The sequence below is a fragment of the Salmo salar genome, chromosome ssa11 (assembly GCF_905237065.1).
Source record: "Salmo salar chromosome ssa11, Ssal_v3.1, whole genome shotgun sequence".
NCBI lineage: Eukaryota > Metazoa > Chordata > Actinopteri > Salmoniformes > Salmonidae > Salmo > Salmo salar.
The window spans coordinates 39,448,722-39,466,364 of NC_059452.1; the positions used below are offsets into that span (position 1 = coordinate 39,448,722).

Consider the following 17,643-nt stretch of genomic DNA (forward strand, 5'->3'; position numbering starts at 1 on the left):
GTAGTATTGGATAGAAAACACTAAAGTTTCTAAAACTGTTAAAATAATGTCCGAGTATAACAGAACTGATTTGGCAGGCGAAACCCTGAGGACAATCCATCCAGGAATCTTTTTTTTTTTTAGGTCATTGGATTTTCCAATGCTTTTCTATGGAGAAGCCAAATTATTAGGACCCAGATTGCAGTTCCTATGGCTTCCACTAGATGTAAACAGTCTTTAGAAATTGTTTGATGTTTTTTGGGGTAAAAATGAAGAAGTACTCGTATTCTTTCTAAGTGTCACTCAGGTGGACTCTAGTCTTTTGGTGCGCGTGAATGAGGGCGCGCTCCATGTTGTTTTTCTCCGGTATTGGAAACAGTTTATTCCGTCTTAAATTTTATCGATTATTTCCATTTTAGGGTACCTGAGGTTGGATTAGAAACGTTGTTTGAAATGTTTGGACCAAGTTTACAGGTAACTTATTAGATCCTTTGTGGGCATGTTGGGCGAGTTGGAACCGGTGTATTTCTGAATCAAACACGCCAAATAAACAGACATTTTTAGGATATAAAGAAGGACTTTATCGAACAAAATGACCATTCATTGTGTAACAGAACTTTGGGATTGCAAAAAGATGAAGATCTTCAAAGGTAAGCGATTTATTTTATCGCTATTTCTGACTTTCGTGATGCATCTGATGCTTTTGTATGCGGGGCGCTGTCCTCATAATTGCATGGTATGCTTTCGCCGTAAAGCCATTTTGAAATCTGACAAAGCGGCTGGATTAACAAGAAGTTAATCTTAAAGCCGATGTATAACACTGATATTTTTTATGAATGTTTATTATGACTTTCTGTATTTTTAATTTGGCGCTCTGCAATTTCACCGTATGTTGTCGAGGTGGGTCGCTAGCGGAACGCATGTGCCAGAAAGGTTAAAGTAATGATGTACTGTCGTTTCTCTTTGCTTATTTGAGCTGTTCTTGCCATAATATGGACTCGGCCTTTTACCAAATAGGGCTATCTTCTGTATAGGACCCCTACCTTGTCACAACACAAATGATTGGCTCAAACGCATTAAGGAGGATAGAAATTCCACAAATGAACTTGTAACAAGGCACACCTGTTAATTTAAATGCATTCCAGTAATGATGTGCACAACTGAGAGCATCCTGTCGGACTGTATCACCACCTGGTACAGCAACTGCACCAACGACAACCGCAAACCTATCCAGAGGGTGGTGTGGTCTGCCCAACGCATTACCGGGGAAAAACGTCCTGCCCTCCTGGACACCTACAGCACCCAATGCCATAGGAAGGCCAAAAAGATCATCAAGGACATCAACCACCCGAGCCACTGCCTGTTCACCCCGCTATCATCCAGAAGGCGAGGTCAGTACAGGTGCATCAAAGCTGGGACTGAGAGACTGAAAAACAGCTTCTATCTCAAGGCTATCAGACTGCTAAACAGCCATCACTAGCACATCAAAGGCGGCTGCCTATAGCCATAGATCAGGAATCCCTGACCACTTTTAGAAATGGATCACTAGATACTTTAATAATTTCTGCATCTAGCATTACTCATCTCATATGTATAAACTGCACTCTATACTAGTCTACGGTATCTTAGTCCAATGCCACTCTGACATATGTATATATATTCTTAATCCATTCCTTACTTAGATTTATGTGTATATTGGGTATATGTTGTGAAACTTAGATATTACTTGTTAGATATTACTGCACTGTCGGAGCCAGAAGCACAAGCATTTTTGCTACACCCGCAATAATCTGCTAAACACGTGTATGTGACCAATAAATTGAAAAAAAATTATTTGATACCTCATGAAGCTGGTTGACAGAATACCAACAGATCCACAGATGATGCAATCTATTGCACTCCACACTGCCCTTTCCCACCTGGACAAAAGGAACATGCTATTAATTGACTACAGCTCAACATGTGGGCCCCTCAGGGGTGCGTGCTCAGTCCCCTCTTCACCCATGACTGCATGGCCAGGCACGACTCCACCATCATCAAGTTTGCCGACGACAAAACAGTGGGAGGCCTGATCACCGACAACGATGAGACAGCCTATAGGGAGGTCAGAGACCTGGCTGTGTGGTGCCAGGACAACAACCTCTCCCTCAACGTGACCAAGACAAAGGAGATGATTGTGGACTACAGGAAAAGGAGGACCAAGCATTCCACCATTCACATCAGCAGGGCTGTAGTAGAGCAGGTTGAGAGCTTCAAGTTCCTTGGTGTCCACATCCACATCACCAACAAATTACCACGGTCTAAACACACCAAGACAGTCGTGAAGAGCGCATGACAAAGCCTATTCCCCCTCGGGAGCCTGAAAAGATTTGGCATGGGTCCTCAGATCCTCAAAAATGTATACAGCTGCACCATCGAGAGCATCCTGACCGGTTGCATCACTGCCTGGTATGGCAACTGCTCGGCCTCTGACCGCAAGGCACTACAGCGGGTAGTGCGTACGGCCCAGTACATCACCGGGGTCAAGCTCCCTGCCATCCAGGAACTCCATACCAAGCGGTGTCAGAGGAAGGCCCAAAAAAAAGTGTCAAAGACTCCAGCCACCCTAGTCATAGACTGTTCTCTCTGCTGCCGCGCGGCAAGCAGTACTGGAGCACCAAGTCTAGGTCCAAAAGGCTTCTTAATACAGTGGGGCAAAAAAGTATTTAGTCAGCCTCCAATTGTGCAAGTTCTCCCTCTTAAAAATATGAGGCCTGTAATTTTCATCATAGGTACACTTCAACTATGACAGACAAAATGATAATTTTTCTTTCCAGAAAATCACATTGTAGGATTTTTAATGAATTTATTTGCAAATTATTGTGGAAAATAAGTAGCCAGCCACACCAATGTGTCAGAGGAAACACCGTATACCTGGTGACCGTGTCAGCTTGCATGCACCCAGCCCGCCACAGGAGTTGCCGAACCCTCCCCTAACCCGGACGACGCTGGGCCAATGGTGCGCCAGCCCATGGGTCTCCCAGTTGCGGCAGGCTGCGACAGAGCCTGGACTCGAACCAGGATCTTTAGTGGCACAGCTAGCAACTGCGATGCAGTGCCTTAGACCACTGCGCCACTCAGGAGGCCATAGTCACTTTAATAGCTCTACCTACATGTACATATTACCTCAATTACCTCGACTAATCGGTGCCCCCGCACATTGACTCTGTACCGGTACCCCTTGTATATAGCCTCACTACTGTTATTTTACTGCTACTCTTTAACTATTTGTTATCAATTTTTTACTTAATTATTTTTCTTCAAACTGCATCGTTGGTTAAGGGCTTGTAAGTAAGCATTTCACTAAGGTCTGTCGTATTCGGCGCATGTGACAAACCAACATTTGATTTGAAGCTATCATCAAGGCAAAGGGTGGCTATTTTGAAGAAGCTCAAATATATTTTGTTTTGTTTAACACTTTTTGGTTACTACATGATTCCATCTGTGTTACTTCATAGTTGTGACGTCTTCACTATTATTATACTATGTAGAAAATAGAAAAATAAAGAAAAACCCTTCAATGAGTAGGTGTGTCCAAACTTGACTGGTACTGTGTGTCCATATATACTGTAAATAATGTCTTTTAAATTATATACACATGTCAATATATTTTGTCTCAGATAGCCAGATTAACATCAAATGAGGAATCATTCTACTGTAGGTCTAATCTTTTTCGCCAAAAAATAATGGCTATATCTAGGCCTACACAATTTAATAACAATACATAACGTTACCTAGCTAACAGGGACAATACTAATTTAACGTTAACTGCCGAGATGCTTTTCCACAAGCTAAAAAACGATGCCAGCAGCGACGTTTGTTATTATAGCCTTCTTCCATAGACAAAAGATACTTCCTGACAATGTGGACATAACGAATAGCTAGCCACCTACAGTAGATGTGTAAACTAGTTACTTAGCTTTCACACACTGAGCCAATGATGGGAATGTCCATAACGTTAGTTAGCTAGATAGTTAGCGTTTGTTTTGTCAAAAGTAAGCACCCCATAATGTTAAATTGGGCAATTTTATCCAACCATAACTTTCATTTATCCAGCTAACAGCTAGTTAGCTAACGTTAGGTTATACAAAACAAATTGGATGAAAAAGCAATAACGTTACTTGCTTGGATACGTTAGCTACCTAGCAGGCCAACTAATAGCGCCATTTATTTCATTGATATTTAGTTATAGCCGCCTCATTGACATGGAACCACATTTGTTTCAGGGAGAACGACATTTCGGTTAAGACAAATTAGGTGGAACGAGGAAATGGAAAATAGCTAACGTTAGCTAGTAGTTATCGTCATTAGCAACGAGGCTAGCTATCATCATGCAAACAACCAGCGACTTACTTTAGCTGTGGTGCTCCTGCTGTTGATTCGGACGCCTCTTGCGATTCACCTAAGTGTTCAAATGTATTTAATTCTATCAAATATAAATATTGTATAATTATCAGTCAATATAGACAGACTAGCAACCCTTTCATTATTTTTATTCTTCTTGCTATCTCGCTGTTCGTGAAAGGTTTACGTTCTCCGGAAGTACAGGCAATCGCACCATTGAGCTATGAACGACACACCCGCTTGCGTCAACACTTCCAGGTTGCACAGGGCTCGATACATTTTTTGGGGGTACCCAAGTTTTTTTGGTTTTTTTGATAATGGTGATTAATTATTTGAGTATATGACTTCAAATTATGTAACTCAATGGTTTTAACAATGCAATACATCTATACAATGTATATTATGTGGATGGACTATGTTTGAAACGATGCATCAAATAATCTCCATATGATATTCCCTGTCCTACATTTCTGGATACTGATAACATTTTATGGACAAAAAAACTGCCTCAAACATTAAACGAAGTTCAATCAATCATCTTTATTACTCCCTTCTATAGAATTTTCAGGAATATCTTATCTAAATGTGAGTGGTTACAAAAATAAAGCACATCTTGAGGAAAAAGAACAGATACTCATATAAATGTTGGGTAAGAAAACTAAAGGAGTCAACACTTGTTATCACTATGCTTTCATCATCATTACACACTGCTAGTCAGTGCTGGATTTGGGTATAACCCCAACCGGAACTGAATACCGGCACCTAATTTTCTACTGCTTGAGTTCCTGCACCTTATATAGAATATTTAGTTCAAAAGTATTATGGAGTTCCTGCACCTTAACAGTACCAGCACCCAAAATGAGTACTGACACCTATTTCAGTCCAAGTCAAGCACTGTTGCTAGTTTATCAAAATTGTGAGGAAACATGACCAGTGGTTTAAAGTACATAATAAAAAAATACTTGGGTATGTGTACATAACTTTTTATATTTGACTACTTTTACTCCACAACATTCCTAAAGATATGTACTACTCACATACATTTACCCCGACACCCAAAAGAACTCGTTACATTTTGAATGCTGAGGCAGGATAGAATTATGGTCCAATTCACACACCTATCTATATAATGCATTGTCTCCCCTACTGCCTCTGATCTGGCAGACTCATTAAGCACAAATACTGCTTTTGTAGATTATGTCTGAGTGTTGGAGTGTGCCACAGTCTGTCTGTAAACAAATAAAAAACAAGAAAATCGTGCTGTCTGGTTTGCTTAATATAAGGAATTTTATGTATAGCATTGACTTTTACTCAAGTATGAACATTTAGTACTTTTTCGACCACTTGTACTTAAGTACATTTAAAACCAGATACCTTTAGACTTTTACTCAAGTAGTATTTTACTGGGTGACGTTTACTTTTATTTGAGTAATTTTTTATTGATTAATCTTCACTTTTACTCAAGTAGGACGATTGAGTACTTTTTCCAACACTGAACATGACACATTTCACAATCACACTGAATTCAATGAGGCTACATGTTAGAACACAGATGTAAAAATATACTGATGGTTAGTTCAGAAAGACTGTTGTTGATCCTAATTATTTGAGGTCACAGATGTATATCAACTGATGATCAAACAATGGTGAACACGCACAAAGACACCGGCAGGCACACTCATCTGATGGGCCACCATAAACATACACTCCGTGCTTCCATTATTTTGTCCCTTCACTGTAATTCTGGAAATGCACAAATTGAGGACCGTTGGTATTAGTCCGTCTATCAGTTTGAATGAGCTCTCTAGTCAAAGTGGTATTTCACACGACACACACAATTTACTACATTCCCCCATGCGTTTGTGGATCCAAAAGTTATTTCATGAGCTTTTGTAAACAGTTATGAACTGCCCTCCACTGTAAACAAACACTACTACTGTAGGGAAGTACCTCAAAATGTGAACACTTTAGGATTAGAAAGTCAAACTCTTCCTATCTGAGTAAGGGTGGCCCAAGAACACAGAGTAAAAAATATCCCACTTACATGTTTACATAGACAAGCTATACTGTCAAATTAATCTCTGTTGAATCGATACATTGTGCCGATGTAGAGCATACTGAAAAGCTGGAAAATAAATCACTAATGCGAAAATAATATGGTTGAGCTGTAGAGTAGTTGTCTCCTCTGTTGCATTGTCTTCTGGGTACATAGTCAAGAGGTAAAGTGTTCAAAAAGGCAGTCGTTCTCTTCCTAACGTCCCCAAGCCTCATCATGCTATCGCTTTTGCTTCAGGCAGGAATGCTTCCCAGAACTTTACGAGCTAGATCCAAGAGGGAGAAAAGTGAAAAGAGACCACATCAATATCTGGAGTATAAAGGCCAACATTTCAAGCAAACAGTTACATGAACACACACATATTTGAAGAGAGAGATTTAAATAATTATAGAAGAGTACAGATTACCCGCTGTTGAGACTGTAGAAGAGACTCCAGATATTTCACTATCTGGCTTTTGAAGTCCTTGGACTTCTCTTTCTGTTAGATGGAGGGGAAGAAAATAACTGTCATGTAGATTTTCTCATGCAAAACTATCCTGAATACAGCAGCACGATGTTGCTCAAAAGCAAAAAAAACTAGCCTTACCTCAAACCTGAGGAATTCCTTGCGAACGGTTACAGAGATCCTATCAAAATCCCTCTCGTACTGAGTGACTTTACCCTCCCACTGTGAAAGACATGAGGGGAATAAGGAGAGTTTCAGGTGGAAATAGAAGTCAAAGCAATACCACCTCCCTTTAAGCATGCATTACCACAGTGCTGGCTCCTGTACCTCAGTGATCTCCTCTTTGGCCTGTTGTAGTTTGTCAGGCTTGTTGGCCCACAGAAGCTTTGCCTCAACCTCCCTCTTCTTCTGCAGGGTGCTCTGAGCCTCCTGCCAGCGCTGCCACGTTTTCATGCGCTGCTCAAAACAGCCCTGTGGACAACATAACGAGAATGCCCAAATTTGGCGCACAGCACAAGTTCAGGACAAAATCTGTGCAACATCAATTTCACATCGAGGGCACACAGATTTTAGCTAGTAGCTACCCAATTTAGCACCAAAGCTAGCAATGTTTGAACTAATCTTCCATTGACATTTTGGATTTACTCATCCAGTCAATGTAGTCGTAGTGTTCTATTTAAAATTCAGGCCATAGAATGAAGTTTCCGTACCCTGACGGCCCCTAGTAGGCGGATATAGAATGAAGTTTCCATACCCTGACGGCCCCTAGTAGGCGGATGTAGAATGAAGTTTCCGTACCCTGACGGCCCCTAGTAGGCGGATGTAGAATGAAGTTTCCGTACCCTGACGGCCCCTAGTAGGCGGATGTAGAATGAAGTTTCCGTACCCTGACGGCCCCTAGTAGGCGGATATAGAATGAAGTTTCCGTACCCTGACGGCCCCTAGTAGGCGGATGTAGAATGAAGTTTCCGTACCCTGACGGCCACTAGTAGGCGGATGTAGAATGAAGTTTCCGTACCCTGACGGCCCCTAGTAGGCGGATGTAGAATGACGTTTCCGTACCCTGACGGCCCCTAGTAGGCGGATGTAGAATGAAGTTTCCGTACCCTGACGGCTCCAAGTAGGCGGATGTAGTCGGCCAGCAGCTCGGCCAAGATGAAAAAGTCACTGGCCGCCTGCTCCTGGTGTAGTGTCTCCATCTTGTCCTCCACCTCGGCCAGTTGGGAGAGGGCCCGGGACAGAGCTGTGTTGTCCTCCGAGTTGCCCAGCATGGCCATGCTCTTGGCGAACACTGCTGTGTTTCCGCAGAGCTCTGACGAAACAACAGATATACCAGGGTCACAAATAAAAAAAATAACGTCTGCTCTGCTTTAAAGCTCCAATCTTATCAAAAGGGTTTTAAAGCAGACATCTCTTTTTTCTGTGAATCTCACCCTTTCTGTGGTTGACCAGGGAGTCCACCACTGCATGGAGTTTCCTCAGCTGCAGCTCCTCGCTCTCCACCTCCTGCAGTTTGTTGTCAAACCACTGGAACACAAAGCAACGTGGGAGGAACAATCAGGCAACCAATCAACACCAATTAAACTAATTTGAATGACAAAGGGGACTTATCAACCCAAAGCTTTACAGAGGCATACGCATCCTTTTTAGCAGACAGTAAAGAAAAAGCTCATATTTTTACAGAAGAAAAAAAAAAAATGCAAAAGCTCCAACATTAATTTAGATAACTGACTTTATTGCTATGATTTCATGTTTGGCATTTGAGTAAATCAACCAGAACAGTGATTGTCTTACAGCGTCCGAGTCGCTGATCTTGATGGTCATCTTACTGACAGCATCAGATGCTCTGTTGATCATCTTCAGGAAGCCAGCTCCACTCAGTGTGTGTGTACCCACCGCCCTAGGCAGCTGACACAGACACACACACGCACATACGCAGACACACACAAATTAATGCATGATTCCAGTAGTCTGTGAAAAGTATTGACAGCTAATGACTGAAGAGCACCTACCTCGTCCCTTTCCAGGAACTCTCTGACATCAGGGTCTTGTAACAGGGACGGGTGACACACTACTCTCTGCAGGTACCTAGAAAATCCCACAAATATTAACGGGCTAGACTACAGGGAGGAAACAATGCAATGCCTGCCATAGCAATGAAGATACAGCAATACATTCTTAACAAAAGCAAAGGAATATGACAAATATCAACAGGCTAATATAAAACGCAATCTGAACATGATACTTCACCATACTGTACATGCAAAGTCTGAGTACAATAATGGTAAAAGGTGCTGCTTCAGGTTCTACCTCTCCAGAGCTGCTCTCCTCCTCTCCACAAAGTCAGCCGAGGAAGAGTCCTCCTTTCCCACCTTCACTTTGGTCATCCCTAGGGAGTCAAAACATGGTGTTACTAGTGTCTTTCTGTATTTTATGTGCCGTGATCAATACCCTGCACCTGTGAAATCTACCGGGTTTGCATACTATGCCTGCAACCGGTGGTTTTGTTTTTGAGACTGGCTGGCAGACGTGAACTGACAAATGTAGTTCCATACCCACAACGCTCTTCTCTGGTGGTGGAGGGATGATACAGCCGTTCAGGGAGTGCTTCACCGACAGCTTCTCATACAGCCCAAGGAAATCACTGAACCTCCTCCACACCGAGAATGTCCTGTTTCTGAACATGGGTAATGTAGTCTAGGGGGTGGAATTAGCGAGGCTTGGTATCAGTTTGCGCAAGACAAAATCACAAGTTTGATTTCATAGAGGACACTGGCAGAAGTAGGCCTACTCAAAACAAGCAGAGTAATTCCTTCAAATTGTTCATGGTCACAGTGCAAAGTATAGAAGAAATGTTTTGAGAGTACTACTATAAACATGACCAAAACAAAAACGAGTTGTTTAAAAAGTCCTGATTTTGCTACTGCAGAAGTTACATACCCGAGTGGACACCTTGTAGGCCATGTAAGCGTTCATGCCATCTCCTAAAAGGGAAGATCAAATTGTCAGGTTACAGAGGTTGAGACAAAGTTTAGTGTCAAATATGAAATCAGAGACAGGAAAATGACACACAAACTGTAAAATAAGCAAAAACAGGCATATCCTGTCTACAACCCTCCAGGACCAAGAGTGAACAACATTTAAAAACTAAACTGAGGTAAAGAGGTTTCAAGGATCTGGTCCTGGTCCGTCTTGAGCTCGCGGCATCTTGTGTATCCATGCTGTTCTGGCTCTTGTCGTAGCTAGCTAGCATGCCTGCCGTCTTCTGTGAGGCTTTGATATTCCGTCTTCTGTTGTCTTTCTGTTGTGTTCTTCCCATTCAACTTGACAAAAACAAAACTCTCAACTTGCCATGTGTAGCTAAAGCTATAGTTCGTTTCTTGCTACATTGATAGCCAATATTAGACTCCTAACCACCTAACCCTCAAAGTTGCTTGGACAAGCAAGAAAACACTCCCTCTCACAGCGACGCCATCTTGGCTTCCTACTTTAAAAACGAAACTCAATTGAGAGGAAGATGAGATAATTACATCATAGCTTCCATGGATTCAACCACAATACACACTTCCAATGCTTCTAAATGGTTGCTAAACATTAGTTCAAAGATAGTGAGAAAAAAATATTCCTTACCAATTTTCTCTGGATTGGTGACAGCAACGTCCATGTCAAAGCTGTCCTCATCCTTTTCCTCTTCCAACTGAATTGGTGGAAATGAGCTGGTGAACAACAAGACTTCGGGAAATTGCACTTACATTTACTGTAATTACTCTCTCTCTTTTGCTAATGCTGCATAGAGAAACAATGGTGAAAACGTTTGGGGTTTTGCTAGTCTCATAAGGTCAGCAGTGTTCCCTATCCCCTATATCTGTCTTTTGAGGGCTGATAATAATTATGGTACGGCATAATGGCCCTCCAAAGCAACAGACAACACCATATTACATTAAACTCAACTGTGGTGGAATTTGTTGGGCATGTCCTGTTGTAGCCTACCTGCTCCATAGACCTGGGTTGTGTTGCTGATGTCCTATTGTAGCCTACCTGCTCCATAGACCTGGGTTGTGTTGCTGATGTCCTGTTGTAGCCTACCTGCTCCATAGACCTGGATTGTGTTGCTGATGTCCTGTTGTAGCCTACCTGCTCCATAGACCTGGATTGTGTTGCTGATGTCCTGTTGTAACCTACCTGCTCCATAGACCTGGATTGTGTTGCTGATGTCCTGTTGTAGCCTACCTGCTCCATAGACCTGGATTGTGTTGCTGATGTCCTGTTGTAGCCTACCTGCTCCATAGACCTGGATTGTGTTGCTGATGTCCTGTTGTAGCCTACCTGCTCCATAGACCTGGATTGTGTTGCTGATGTCCTGTTGTAGCCTACCTGCTCCATAGACTTGGGTTGTGTTGCTGATGTCCTGTTGTAGCCTACCTGCTCCATAGACCTGGATTGTGTTGCTGATGTCCTGTTGTAGCCTACCTGCTCCATAGACTTGGGTTGTGTTGCTGATGTCCTGTTGTAGCCTACCTGCTCCATAGACCTGGGTTGTGTTGCTGATAGTGTAAGTGACGGGGTGAATTCAGCTCCAGAGGTCTTGGCTGTGGTGCTGGGGTTCTCCCTGGACAGCTCCACCGAGGCCTCTGAGTGGACTTACAACATAAGCAAGGACGTCACAGGGAGATGAACCAATTCTGCTCTTCAGTCTAGTAGGGGTAATAATAAAAGATAAAAATGATAACATACCTGCAAATAGATCATTCTCATTGTCTGAATGGACACCGTTGGACTTAGAGGTTGTGATGGAACTGTTGACAGCGGTGCTGGTTTCTTCTTCACTGAAGAGGTCAGCTGGTTCTTCACCATTGGCTGTGTCAGGCTGAAATGACTCTGCAACAGGGTTGCTCTGAAGGGTAATACGAAAATATCAATAAAGAGTATAGCAGTTAGAATTGAGGGTATTTAAACAGGTCACTTTTTTAGTGCCGGCATTTAAACCTTTCACATACAAGGAGAAGCCCAAACCACAATATTTGTGTGAGGTGGACTTGGGTTATCAGTGAAAAGGGGCCAGGTCAGTTGACTGTGACAAAAGCAATTATTTAAAAAAAAACGTAACTTCATATTCATCTCCAGCACCAGCCCGACATCAACATATGAAAAAGGTGCATTTGTGTTTGAAGTAAATGAGAGAAGGAAGATAAGTGTTTTTTTGACTCAAAAACATATAAACCCACCATGTTCACATGTTGATGTTGGGGGTGGTGTTGGAGATGATGAATTTAGTGTTGTCCCTTTAGTTATGTATTACATTGCTGTACTACAATGATGCAACAGAATACATGGGCCTACATAGCCACAGGTCCATTACTATCAAACTCATTTTTGATGTCCACTATGGAATTTGAAGACAATTTCTCCTATTTTCCTTTATTTGGGTGGAAACAAGTGTGTGTCCAACTGAAGTTAGATACAGTGGGGAGAACAAGTATTTGATAACCTGCAAAATCGGCAGTGTTTCCTACTTACAAAGCATGTACTTACAAAGCATGTAGAGGTCTGTAATTTTTTATCATAGGTACACTTCAACTGTGAGAGACGGAATCTAAAACAAAAATCCCGAAAAATCACATTGTATGATTTTTAAGTAATTAATTTGCATTTTATTGCATGACATAATTATTTGATCACCTACCAACCAGTAAGAATTACAGCTCTCACAGACCTGTTCGTTTTTCTTTAAGAAGCCCTCATGTGTTCCACTCATTACCTGTATTAACTGCACCTGTTTGAACTCGTTACCTGTATAAAAGACACCTGTCCACACACTCAATCAAACAGACTCTAACCTCTCCACAATGGCCAAGACCAGAGAGCTGTGTAAGGACATCAGGGATAAAATTGTAGACCTGCACAAGGTTGGGATGGGCTACAGGCAGGCAAGCAGCTTGGTGAGAAGGCAACAACTGTTGGTGCAATTATTAGAAAATGGAAGAAGTTCAAGATGACGGTCAATCACCCTCGGTCTGGGGCTCCATGCAAGATCTCACCTCGTGGGGCATCAATGATCATGAGGAAGGTGAGGGATCAGCCCAGAACTACACGGCAGGACCTGGTCAATGACCTGAAGAGAGCTGGGACCACAGTCTCAAAGAAAACCATTAGTAACACACTATGCCGTCATGGATTAAAATCCTGCAGAACACGCAAGGTCCCTCCTGCTCAAGCCAGCGCATGTCCAGGCCCGTCTGAAGTTTGCCAATGACCATCTGGATGATCCAGAGGAGGAATGGGGAGAAGGTCATGTGGTCTGATGAGACAAAATAGATCTTTTTGGTCTAAACTCCACTCGCCGTGTTTGGAGGAAGAAGAAGGATGAGTACAACCCCAAGAACACCATCCCAACCCTGAAGCATGGAGGTGAAACATCATTCTTCGGGGATGCTTTTCTGCAAAGGGGACAGGACGACTGCACCGTATTGAGGGGAGGATGGATGGGGCCATGTATCGCGAGATCTTGGCCAACAACCTCCTTCCCTCAGTAAGAGCATTGAAGATGGGTCGTGGCTGGGTCTTACAGCATGACAACGACACGAAACACACAGCCAGGGCAACTAAGGAGTGGCTTCGTAAGAAGCATCTCAAGGTCCTGGAGTGGCCTAGCCAGTCTCCAGACCTGAACCCAATAGAAAATCTTTGGAGGGAGCTGAAAGTCCGTATTGCCCAGCGACAGCCCCGAAACCTGAAGGATCTGGAAAAGGTCTGTATGGAGCAGTGGGCCAAAATCCCTGCTGCAGGGTGTGCAAACCTGGTCAAGAACTACAGGAAACGTATGATCTCTGTAATTGCAAACAAAGGTTTCTGTACCAAATATTAAGTTCTGCTTTTCTGATGTATCAAATACTTATGTCATGCAATAAAATGCAAATTACTTAAAAATCATAATGTGATTTTCTGGATTTTTGTTTTAGATTCCGTCTCTCACAGTTGAAGTGTACCTATGATAAAAATTAGACCTCTACATGCTTTGTAAGTAGGAAAACCTGCAAAATCAGCAGTGTATCAAATGCTTGTTCTCCCCACTGTATTAGTAGAACTAGCTAGCCAACGTGCAGTGAAGTTGTAAAAATAGAGCCGATTTAACAAGCTAGTTAGTTACGTTATCAGCTGCCCCGGTCCTGGACAAGAGGTCAATCATTGCCCAGATATGATTTTAGCCTAACAGAATTAGCCACCTTGGCTAGCTACACCTGTGTGAAGCTAGCCACACTAAGGATTAGCAACAATAGCATCAGCTGTTCCGGACGACTTTGTGATCACGCTCTCCGTAGCCGACGTGAGTAAGACCTTTAAACAGGTCAACATACACAAGGCTGCAGGGCCAGACGGATTACCAGGACGTGTGCTCCGGGCATGTGCTGACCAACTGGCAGGGGTCTTCACTGACATTTTCAACATGTCCCTGATTGAGTCTGTAATACCAACTGTTTCAAGCAGACCACCATAGTCCCTGTGCCCAAGAACACAAAGGCAACCTGCCTAAATGACTACAGACCCGTAGCACTCAGGTTCGTAGCCATGAAGTGCTTTGAAAGGTTGGTAATGGCTCACATCAACAGCATTATCCCAGAAACCCTAGACCCACTCCAATTTGCATACCGCCCAAACAGGTCCACAGATGATGCAATCTCTATTGCACTCCACACTGCCCTTTCCCACCTGGACAAATTGAACACTTATGTGAGAATGCTATTCGTTGACTACAGCTCAGCGTTCAACACCATAGTACCCTCAAAGCTCATCACTAAGCTAAGGATCCTGGGACTAAACACCTCCCTCTGCAACTGGACTTCCTGACGGGCCGCCCCCAGGTGGTGAGGGTAGGTAGCAACACATCTGCCACGCTGATCCTCAACACTGGAGCTCCCCAAGGGTGCGTGCTCAGTCCCCTCCTGTACTCCCTGTTCACCCACGACTGCGTGGCCAGGCACGACTCCAACACCATCATTAATGTTTGCAGACAACACAACAGTGGTAGGCCTGATCACCGACAACAACGAGACAGCCTATAGGGAAGAGGTCAGAGACCTGGCCGGGTGGTGCCAGAATAACAACCTATCCCTCAACGTAACCAAGACTAAGGAGATAATTGTGGACTACAGGAAAAGAAGGACCGAGCACGCCCCCATTCTCATCGACGGGGCTGTAGTGCAGCAGGTTGAGAGCTTCAAGTTCCTTGGTGTCCACATCAACAACAAACTAGAATGGTCCAAACACACCAAGACAGTCGTGAAGAGGGCACGACAAAGCCTATTCCCCCTTAGGAAACTAAAAAGATTTCGCATGGGTCCCCAGATCCTCAAAAGGTTCTACAGGTGCAACATCGAGAGCATCCTGATTGGTTGCATCACTTCCTGGTACGGCAATTGCTCGGCCTCTGACCGCAAGGCACTACAGACCAGGCGGTGTCAGAGGAAGGCCCTAAAAATTGTCAAAGACCCCAGCCACCCCAGTCATAGACTGTTCTCTCTACTACGGCATGGCAAGCGGTACCGGAGTGCCAAGTCTAGGACAAAAAGGCTTCTCAACAGTTTTTACCCCCAAGCCATAAGACTCCTAAACAGGTAATCAAATGGCTACCCAGACTATTTGCATTGTGTGCCTCCCCAACCCCTTTTTTACACTGCTCTGTTTATCATATGCTTAGTCACTTTAACTATACATTCATGTACATACTACCTCAATTGGGCCGACCAACCAGTGCTCCCGCACATTGGCTAACCAGGCTATCTGCATTGTGTCCCACCCACCACCCCCTCTTTTACGCTACCGCTACTCTCGGTTCATCATATATGCATAGTCACTTTAACCATATGTACATACTACCTCAATCAGCCTAACCAGTGTCTATGTAGCCACGCTACTTTTATTGCCTCGCTACGGTATATAGCCTGTCTTTTTACTGTTGTTTTATTTCTTTTACTTACCTATTGTTCACCTAATACCTTTTTTGCACTATTGGTTAGAGTCTGTAAGTAAGCATTTCACTGTAAGGTCTACACCTGTTGTATTCGGAGCACGTGACAAAAACTTTGATTTGAGAATTAGCCACCTTGGCTAGCTACACCTGTGTGAAGCTAGCCACACTAAGGATTAGCAACAATAGTGGAATTTGCGTTTAAAAATAAAAGTGCCCCATTAAAAGAGATTCAAACGAATACAAATAGTGGAATAATGCCATATTTGGACTAGTTAATTCTAAACAAGGTCGGATGTTATACAGATTCAAGACAATAATTAGTTAATTTGACCCAAAGCAATACAAATCAGTTGAAATCGCACTGTGGTAGACTTTAGAATTGCATTTGTGGCATACTTATATGCACTATACAGCCTAACTTAAGGATGTTGCACCCATGAAATGGGGTATCAGCCTACTGAGTGACACTCACAGAATACAACTGTGTAGCGTTTACACACATATTAGCGTTCTGTGAATGTCACTGAGTAGGCTGATACTCCATTTCATGGGTGCAACATCCTTAGGTTAGGCTGTACATAGCCTCTACGAATCTGAGCGTGTCAGCCTTCTCTCATCTCTAACATGTAGGCTCACTTTTTGTGAACAGTCATAAGACAAGTCAGAACGTTGAATAAACTTAATTTAAACATACTTTACCTAATTTTCTCCTTATATAGGAGGTAATCTGAGACAGACTATCCACTGAGTAGTGTTATTAACCCGACTTTCAGTACACTGGTCTGAATATCGGTTTGTATTTCTGGATTGTATTTCCAATACTGACGCAATTCGCATGACTTGGACAATATATCAACAATGGCCGAGCTTAACCGAAGCATAGACCGGACGTTGGGACGGGACGTGCTTTATTCGACAATGTTCGATTACATTCGGCTATTGTTTACAGATTGTGCATCACGTGAAATGCTAAGGAGATGGAAAATACAAGTGACAGAATTTACAGTTGCAGGAAAAAGTTGTGGAGATCAAATGTCCACAGTAAATAATTGTTTACTTGACTTTTTGCTGCGCCGGTAGGTTCTGCACGGACAACCGGTAAAGTAACCTCATATCATTTTATTCAACATTCCAGTTTACATAGATTTGCATATTTTTTACAGCGACTAATTTCAGACGGATTATCCATGGAATAACCATGGTAACAATGATGTTTAGCATTATCTAGCTAGTCCAAATTTAGCACGTTTCCACTATTTGTATCACTTTTATTTTGAAAGCGAACCGAAAATTCCACTATTATGGTTAATCCTTTTTGTGACTAGCTTCACACAGGTAGATATCTAGGCTGGAGTGCAGCGCTTAATAAGTTAGTAATGGTTTGAGTGAGTGCAGCTTGCAGACTGCATTCAAAAAACAAAAGGAGTTAACGTCAGTAAGCTATCTACTGGATTGTACCAGAATGGAGACTTGAAGAGTTGTGCTTGACAGGTAGCTAGCTAATGTTAGCCTAGCTAGCTGGCTAAACGCCGTTCTGTAGTGTACAGGGCTACTAGCTTAGCTAGCAAGCTAACATTAGCATGCTATGGAATGGTGTACAGATCCGGCTTCAGTCAGGACAAGCTGTAGCTGGTATCATCTGATATGTCTAGTTCTTACATTGCCAACGAATATATCCTCCCCTTCGTCACTGTCTTCATCTGCCATTTCGGAAAGTGGGTCTTGGTTCTCTGCTCCAGGTACAGGAGGGGGATTCCGCGGTGAGCTAGCCGCCATGATACTTCTGTAAGCGGAAGTTGACAAGTGCAAAGT

General features: G+C 42.9%; 2 protein-coding genes across 7 annotated transcripts in view; both read right to left on the reverse strand.

The window, feature by feature from the left end:
• Positions 1-4,599, reverse strand: part of LOC106587660 (casein kinase I) — a 50,374-nt gene extending 45,775 nt beyond the window's left edge. For all 4 annotated transcript variants that reach the window (XM_045689533.1, XM_045689532.1, XM_045689531.1 and 1 more), the window contains exon 1: positions 4,372-4,599. The gene's annotated coding sequence lies outside the window, so the exon portion shown is untranslated. The remainder of the gene's footprint in view (positions 1-4,371) is intronic.
• Positions 4,600-4,882: 283 nt separating this feature from the next.
• Positions 4,883-17,643, reverse strand: LOC100380673 (sorting nexin-1). Of its 3 annotated transcripts, none has more exons than XM_045689535.1 (15): positions 17,491-17,643; positions 11,598-11,757; positions 10,854-11,503; positions 10,494-10,560; positions 9,804-9,847; positions 9,419-9,560; positions 9,174-9,252; positions 8,876-8,951; positions 8,658-8,771; positions 8,297-8,390; positions 7,970-8,175; positions 7,191-7,334; positions 7,005-7,085; positions 6,825-6,896; positions 4,883-6,683 (listed from the first exon to the last, which is right to left on the reverse strand). In XM_045689535.1, the coding sequence occupies exons 1-15, from the start codon at positions 17,605-17,607 to the stop codon at positions 6,633-6,635; spliced, it is 2,097 nt and encodes a 698-aa protein (XP_045545491.1). In that variant the 5' UTR covers positions 17,608-17,643; the 3' UTR covers positions 4,883-6,632. The 3 variants fall into 3 exon arrangements, with proteins under 3 accessions (XP_045545491.1, XP_045545493.1, XP_045545492.1); XM_045689537.1 differs by having other exon boundaries at positions 11,382-11,503; positions 17,491-17,625; XM_045689536.1 differs by having other exon boundaries at positions 11,238-11,503; positions 17,491-17,625.

Coding starts and splice junctions, on each gene's coding strand:
- LOC100380673 (XM_045689535.1), bottom strand. CDS start 17,607: ATGGCGGCTAGCTCACCGCGGAATCCCCCTCCTGTACCTGGAGCAGAG. Junction 8,176..8,296: donor CCTGGTCAACCACAGAAAGG/GTGAGATTCACA, acceptor TTGTTTCGTCAG/AGCTCTGCGGAAACACAGCA. Junction 7,335..7,969: donor GCCTACTTGGAGCCGTCAGG/GTACGGAAACTT, acceptor TGTTGTCCACAG/GGCTGTTTTGAGCAGCGCAT.